Below are 7,618 nucleotides of genomic sequence, written 5' to 3'. Positions count from 1 at the left end.
ATAGTGTCTGTTATATATTTTAGGTACTGAATAGTTAACTATTATTGTTTTATTCTGCTCTCCCCTGCACCCTACTTTTCTAAATTGCATTGATTGACACTTTAAGAAAGTCCTGTGACTGTGTGCATAGCCCTTTGTCTCTCTTCCACCAGATTTCAGATCTGTATGTGGAGTGGGGTGGGGAATGCAGTAAGGGGGGGTCTATATAAAATTGCCCAATTAGGCACCACTCTGAATATTATCTCCAGAGAAGATGGCAAACCTAGGCACAGCTAATGAGTCAATCAGATATGATACAGAAAACATTTCCTTCCCCTTTTTGGTTTCAGGTCTGTTTTAAGTCTCTAGACCTCTCCAGCCCAGTTGGCACCTAGAGGCCACAGAGGAGATGCCTGCTCCCATGGGAAGCCCTGCCCTGCTGTGGATAACTTTTCTGCTCTTCTGTAAGTAGAGGTTCAGTTACTATTCCTGGAGGGGCCAAAATGGATCTGGGGAACAGCTGGGGACTTTGACGGTTTTAGTGGTGACTTTTTCTAGGACATATGCAAATTATGGGGCATTTCCCAGGGATTCTGTAGTGGAGACAAGCTGGAGAGCAGAGGAAACTGAGCTGAGCAATGCCAAAGGCAGAAGCCAGACTGAAAGGCTGTGTCCTTGAAATCGCTCTGTTATTGCCCAGAGAGCAAGGGAGGGAGGACAGAGGAAAGACAGAAGCGCCTTCTTTCCCTGGGTCAGATTCCTGAGAAGAGGCTTGGCCCGTAAAACTCCATGGATGTAGACCTCACCACCATATACCCAGATCTCAGTCTTCAGGAGTCCCAGAAGGCTGGGGATAGACAATAACTTATCCTCTCTGGACTTTTACAGCTCTGGATGGCGTGCCAGCAGGTGAGTCCTTTGTCCTTGTTCCCTCTGCAGTTCAGTGTGTCTGGGCGTTGCTCTCCCTCACTGTTTCCCTTCATCCCGTCACCTCTGTTTGCTAATGATTGTGAATCTACTCCTCCCTGTCCAACTTGCTTCTCATTTCTACCTTGCTTTGTCTTCCTTCTTTTCCCTCATTCAAAATCTTCTCACATATCATTTCATTTTTTAAGTCACTTCCTCCTCTTTTTATGCCAACAACCATGTCTGTTGAACATCTGAGTCTCAGCCTCTCTTCCAAACACTATCACATAATCTCATTCAATTCTTACATCACCTTCATTATTATTATTATTGCCATTTTATAACTGAGGATGCTGAAACTCAGATTAAGTGATTTTCTGGAGGTTGCGTAGACAACAAAGGACTAGATTCTAACATAAGTCCCTTGGATCCAAGTCTGGTTCTCTTTTGACTGTATCACCTTTTCTTCATCACCACCTAGCCACTTGCTTGGCTGCTGTTTGAATATTGGTCTCATCTGTTTGTTCTTAGAAGCCTTTTAAAACTGATTCTCTTGGTGTTTCTCACTACCTTCCAGAATTGACACAAATTGTTCACTCCATATACACTCACAATTAAATAGTTATAAAAATTTAGAGCTGGCAGAGATCTTATATTTCATCTAGTCCAACACCTTTATTCATTCATTATTCACTCAATAAATATTTAATGAACACTTACTATGTACCAGCTACTGTACTGAGCTATGGTTGAACAGGACAGATATTGGTTCTGCCTGAAAAGAGATTGCAGTCCTCATTGACAGATCCTGAAACCAAAATCAAGAGAATTAGAGTGAGTTATCCTGCATCACACAGTAAATTTGTTTGTTTTTTAATATCTTGCATTAGTATCCTGTCTTCCTCCCAAGGTTGGGAGCTCCCTGGGGCCACAACATTGTTTCCTTCTTCCTTTAATCCTAGGAATCAGGACAGGGTCTTATCACCAGCAGCATAAGGGTAGATTGACCATTGATTGTCTCACTATTTGTATGTCTGTATTTTGGAGTCTAGCCAGTTTTCAATGATTTTTTTCCCTCTATATCTTTTTCCATAATTTGATCTTCTGAAGCCATCCGGAAATCTACAGTGTCCTTGAATCCCCCATGGAATAGAATATTTCGAGGAGAGAATGTGACTCTTACATGTAATAAGAACAAGCCCCTTAAAGGCAACTCCACTGAGTGGACCTACAACAACACCACTTTAGAAGTGACAACTTCAAGTTTGAACATCACTAATGCCTCACACCGGAGCAGTGGGGAATACAGATGTCGGAACAATGACTTGAACCTGAGTGAAGCTGTGCACCTAGAAGTTTTCAGTGGTAAGTTCCAGGGTTATGCAAATATAGATTCTTCAATGAGATGAATGGGCCACATGAAGATGAGGAGAAAGAAAGTTATTTCAAGGCTTAGGGTACCAAGGTGGGACACAGGATCTCTCACTCAAGATCTGTTCATCTCATTCTTCCACATCTACTCCTTCTGGCTTCTTTCAATATTCTGGCCATCTCCCAATGTTATTCCTCTACTTTATTTCACCTCTGACTGTCTTTTCGACATAGGTGTATATCGTATGGTCAAATGGCATGTTGGATATGTGAACTTTGTAAAGAGCTGTGTATCTGAAATAGGATCAAGAAGCTTAATTTAAAGATTTGCTCTGCAATTTCTTTGTGCCATGATCTGAATATTAGGTTGTACTCTTCATTTTGAACGATATCTGTGTACATTCCTCATGTCCTCTACTCTTACTTAAGAACAAATCTTATGTTTGCTTCATCTTTATCACTCCCCTACTGCCAACAACTAGCGCAGCATGCTTAGGCATATGTGGGTTAGTTAGTAAATATTGAATCAACAAACTAATGATTTCATTTGAATGGCTTGGTCATTGTTATATTTTACTTTATATTTTTAAATATAAATATATTTTAAAGTATAAACATACTTTATATTTTTCTCTTGAGTGAAAAAATATGTTTCAACATCAATATGCAAATTCCAAATACAACCTAAAGGAGTGTAGAATAGCTTCTTCATTTCTTTGGAGTAGATTCTAGAAAAGTCCTCAAGGATTGCTCCTAAATAAAATATGCTTGCACAACCTAGCCATATTTACATTCAAAATTATCCTTTGGCAAATGCTTTTCAATTCTTAAAGTGATATTACCCATAGAACTTGACTCTTATCTTTTACTGGGTCATTATTGACAAATATTTGTTGAGTACCTACCAACTTCTAGGTGTTGTGTTAGGCACCGAGGATATAATATAAGGAATAGACATAGCCTCTGACCTTTTGAAGTATAGAGTCACATGGGGAAGAGGATATTAAATAAATAATTACACAAATAATTAATTTAAACATGATACATGTTTTGAGGAAGTTTAGGGGCCAGCTATGGTTAATAGCAGAACTGGGAAGCTCCTACAAGGTAAGAGAGAACAAAATAGACACTCTCCTAGGCTGAGGGTCTCCAAGTAGAGTAGGTTTATTTCCCCCTTACTGACTAGAACTAGCAACAATGAGTCTGAAGGGAATACCGGGTTTCAGATCTTCCATGGATGAGATCAGCAGAAATGTCAGATTTTATGGTCCCCCGACTTACTTTTTATAAGCAGAGAGGATTTGTCAATGTAGAAGACAAGCTCTAAGCATTATTTTGTGTTGACTTTTTGTTGACCTTATGAGCCAAGAAATGAGTTAATGATAAACCATGGTTTCTGATACACACTCTATCCATGACATTTTTTAGTTTATTTTATGTATCTATCTATTCGTTCATTGTTAAATAAATAATGTAATGAATGCTCTTCAGACTGGCTGCTCCTTCAGGCCTCTGCTGAGGAGGTCATAGAGGGTAAGGCCCTCGTTCTCAGGTGCCGTGGCTGGAAGGATTGGGACGTCTTCAAGGTGATCTACTACAAGGATGGCAAACCCCTCGAGTACTGGTATGAGAACAAAAACATCTCCATTGAAAGTGCCACAACAGAAAACAGTGGCACCTATTACTGCGAGGGTGCTTTTAACTTTAAGCGAACAAGTGAACGCTATACCTCTGATTACCTCAACATTACTGTAAAAAAAGGTGAGTTGGTAAAGGAAGGGAGGGAGTCCATAGCAGGGGAAGGGAGAGAGAACACCTAAGCCTGACATGGTTGCAGCTTGTAGAATGAGGGCAGCTGCCATACTCTGGAAATTCTCCTAGACTTGCAATGAGGAGACCTGGAGTATAGTATATCCCTCAATTTCTGTCTTAGATTCCTTATTTGTTTAACGGCAATAGTAATATCTGCTCACATTATGGAATTTTTATGAAGATTAAATGTGGTCATATTTGTGAAATGGATTAGTAAACCATTAAGCACTACCCAAGCATAAAAGATTGCAATTACTGTTTTGACCTCAAAGTCATCTTTTGCTCACGGGGAGAACACTTATATTTATTTATCCAATTGAAAGAGAGTTTCAAAGTTGAAGGAATAAAGGCTATAAAGAGCTGAAAGTGTCTATTCCAACCTAAGAGGGCTAGGAAAGGAAAACAACAAGTCAATAGGCTGTGTGCTTGTGTATTGGGAGGTGAGAGAGAAGGCTTGTGAGAAAACGATAGGAAGGTGGGCTGCCTCCATAGCCAATGAAAATGACTACTCTTTCCAAACTCATATAAGAGAGGGAGTCTTTGAAATATTTGCCTTGGAAGGAGGAAACTAGAGCTTTTGTTCATAGTAATGTCTAGAAAAGCATGAGACCAAAAAGCAGAATTAAGCTCTACTGGCAGTTCTCTGCTAACTAATTTGAGACCTAAGTGCTATTTAATTGTCACTGGATCCTTATCTGTAAAATAAAAGGTTTGGTCTAGACTCCATTAGAATCACTTGGGGAATTTTAAAAAAATATTGCTGTATCTCATCCCTTAAAGTTCCAATTTAATTGTTTTGGAGTGAGGCCGGGGCATAGTATTTTCAAAAGCTCTTTTAACTGATGGTAATGTGCAGCCCGTGTTGAGAGCCACTAGTCTAGGTGATCTCTAAGTGTTTTCTGGCTATAATATTCTGGGGCTCTACAATTCTAGAATAATAGCAAAAATCAATACCTTATAAATAGAGTAACAGAATCACAAAATAGTGGAATTGGAAGGCAACTTAAAGAGGATCTAGTCCAGTATCCTCATTTCACCCAACATGCATGGACTAAATGGTGATTGAATGATTGAGAAATAAGGCACTGCTGATCCCCTGCCCTCACTCTGTCTCTTTTCCACCCCCCATACCATGTGTGGACATTGGTCTTGTCAGCTCCAAGAAAGGGATCTTCTTTCCTATGACCTTCCCCTTGGACACGTTGGCTAGAGGAACTGTTATACAGGGGCTGTTGGGGAAATACTCAGGACTCCCTAGGGCTCAGAGAGCACAGACTTAGGAACTCAAATTTGTGAGTGTTTTCTCTCCGCTCCTGGATGCCATATCATGTTAGAAGATGAAGGACCAGGGTGGGCCCTTCTCTTAGGGAGGATGAAACCCTGAACCTCATTCTTTGATTCCTAATATAAGTTATGTTTCTTGTTGCATCTATCTTCCACTACAGCTGAGCAAAGCAAACGCTACTGGCTACAATTTATTATTCCATTGTTGGTGGTGATTCTGTTTGCTGTGGACACAGGATTGTTTGTCTCGACCCAGCAGCAGTTAACATTTCTCTTGAAGATTAAGAGGACCAGGAGAGGCAGAAAACTTATGGACCCCCATCCTTAAGTGAGACCCGAGAAAGAACTGATGTCACTGCTCAAGAAACCTTTGCAACAGCAATTTCTTCCTGGCATCAGCAATTGCTTTTCAGTTGTCAAACACAGATCATAATGTACATAGAAAGGTCTATGCCCACGGCTTTGCAGAATTGCATCATTAAACTAACTAGAACTGGTTAAGTGGCATGTAATAGTAAGTGCTCAATAAACATCACTTAAATAAATATAAGAATGAATAGATTCATTTATTAGCATGTGTAAAAGAGAAGTACAATTTGAAAAAAGAAGTATGAAACCACGTAATATGACGCTTCTAAGTATTTAAGGCTAACTCGTTTCTTCTTTGCTTCTAGAGACAAGAATCATGAAGTTATAGATTAAAAATGTTCTCTCTTGACCATTAAAAGTCTGAGCTAGGAACGAGAAGACATGGTAGGATGCTAATGAGATTGATCATTTTTATGCTCTCTCTTTAACTTATTATCTATGAGTTTCTAGTTCTTGGCAGAATTTGGGGTAGTCTTGAGCCATAGGACTCAGGGAATAGGGCTCAGTGTAAGATTCCCCTGTGATTGTTTCACCTCTTTAATCTCTCCCAAACCTAAATCTCAAATATCCTCTTACAACACCCATATGAAGCATCTTAGAGAAATTCCAATGAATAATAATAATCAGAACTCTCAGCTCTGAAAACAGTCCAAGACTGAATGCGATCTCAGGCAAAGACCCAATCTTTGTTCTCCCATCCCCACACCATCCCCACTCATAGTGACAGTTATACTGGGGGTTTGGGGAAAGCATTAAGGAAGAGAAGAGGCATATTGTCAGTGCTGATCATGAATTCACAATGGCAAATGAGAGATCAGAGCACCTATAGTTTATTTATGTTTCACAACAATTAATAACATCAGGAGGAAGTGAATCTAGGGGGAAAATTTGTATATATCCATGAGACTAAGTCCCATTTTCTAGAAAGGATGTTTTTGGGCCATAAAGCAGAGAGAAATTATTGGAGATTTTATTTTTTTATATAGTCATATAGTATGAACCTCCTTAACACTCTCTACTTTTTTTTTCATTAAATCATATCAGAGAGGTAAGAAATGACCAGATTCCCAGTGAACAGCCTTGTCACTTGGCTTTATGTAAACAGGCCTGGTAAGCAGAGAAGAGATTTTTCCTGTAACAGCAGACCAGAAAATGTCCCTATAGGAGGTTCCTTGGTGGTGTTCCTGGACACTTCCTCTGCCCTTAAGAAAAGATAGGAGGTCTACTATGGGATATAGCCGTGGTACCACAGCCTTGCAGAACACTCATTAACATCTTGCTTCGCAGTATTCTGTACACAGCTACACATCAGGCTAGAGAGAAGAAACTTACTCCTTTATTTGGCCTGAGGCCAAATGACGCAGAGTTAAGAATTGAAAGATATTAAACATAGATAGAAAGTCCAGGCTTCATCAGCTCGAGAAATATCTTCTGAGGGATTTTCTGGTTTCTTGAGTGTTACAATTCACTTTCACCTCCCATTTTATCCTCGCTCCAAGCTTGCAAGGGCTATAGATAGAACACAAACCTGGAAGTTAAAGCTGTTATTAACTAGCTGTGTGATTGGGGCAAGTTCCTTGCTACTCTCTGAGATTCCGTTTCTTCTTTGTAACAAGAGGGGTTTGGAGTAGGTGGTCTCTAAGCTCCCTTTGAACCAGACATTTTGTCATTCACTACTTGAGAACCCAGTTTCTATGTGGTGCCTATCCAGGCACAAAGACTCAGAATGAATTCTCTAAGAAGTTCCAGTGTGTTTTCCCTTCATCCTTCAAACACTGTTCTCTCCCTTTACTGTGCTTTTCCATGTATCTGAATTTCAGGTTTTTCCCCAGACTTACGTCTACCATTTATTTCTAAATATTTTTTCTTGATATTTTTACGTCTCCTGTTCCATTGG

General features: G+C 39.7%; 1 protein-coding gene across 2 annotated transcripts; it reads left to right on the top strand.

The window, feature by feature from the left end:
- The first annotated feature begins 290 nt into the window (after positions 1-290).
- FCER1A (Fc epsilon receptor Ia) lies at positions 291-5,893 on the top strand. 2 transcript variants are annotated; one of them, NM_001099767.2, is given in 5 exon segments: positions 363-443; positions 868-888; positions 1,996-2,250; positions 3,748-4,017; positions 5,514-5,867. In NM_001099767.2, coding segments are annotated over 5 exon segments (768 nt in total). In that variant the 5' UTR covers positions 363-388; the 3' UTR covers positions 5,681-5,867.
- Positions 5,894-7,618: the final 1,725 nt, after the last annotated feature.

This window comes from Equus caballus, chromosome 5, assembly GCF_041296265.1.
Source record: "Equus caballus isolate H_3958 breed thoroughbred chromosome 5, TB-T2T, whole genome shotgun sequence".
NCBI lineage: Eukaryota > Metazoa > Chordata > Mammalia > Perissodactyla > Equidae > Equus > Equus caballus.
This window is presented reverse-complemented; position numbering and strand designations above follow the sequence as displayed.

What these genes read in the sequence shown, in the direction of transcription:
- FCER1A (XM_070266256.1), top strand. Translation starts at nt 389, where the DNA reads ATGCCTGCTCCCATGGGAAGCCCTGCCCTGCTGTGGATAACTTTTCTG. An exon ending in GATAACTTTTCTGCTCTTCT is followed by an intron (nt 444 to 1,995) that starts GTAAGTAGAGGT and finishes GATCTTCTGAAG; the next exon opens with CCATCCGGAAATCTACAGTG. An exon ending in GCACCTAGAAGTTTTCAGTG is followed by an intron (nt 2,251 to 3,747) that starts GTAAGTTCCAGG and finishes AATGCTCTTCAG; the next exon opens with ACTGGCTGCTCCTTCAGGCC.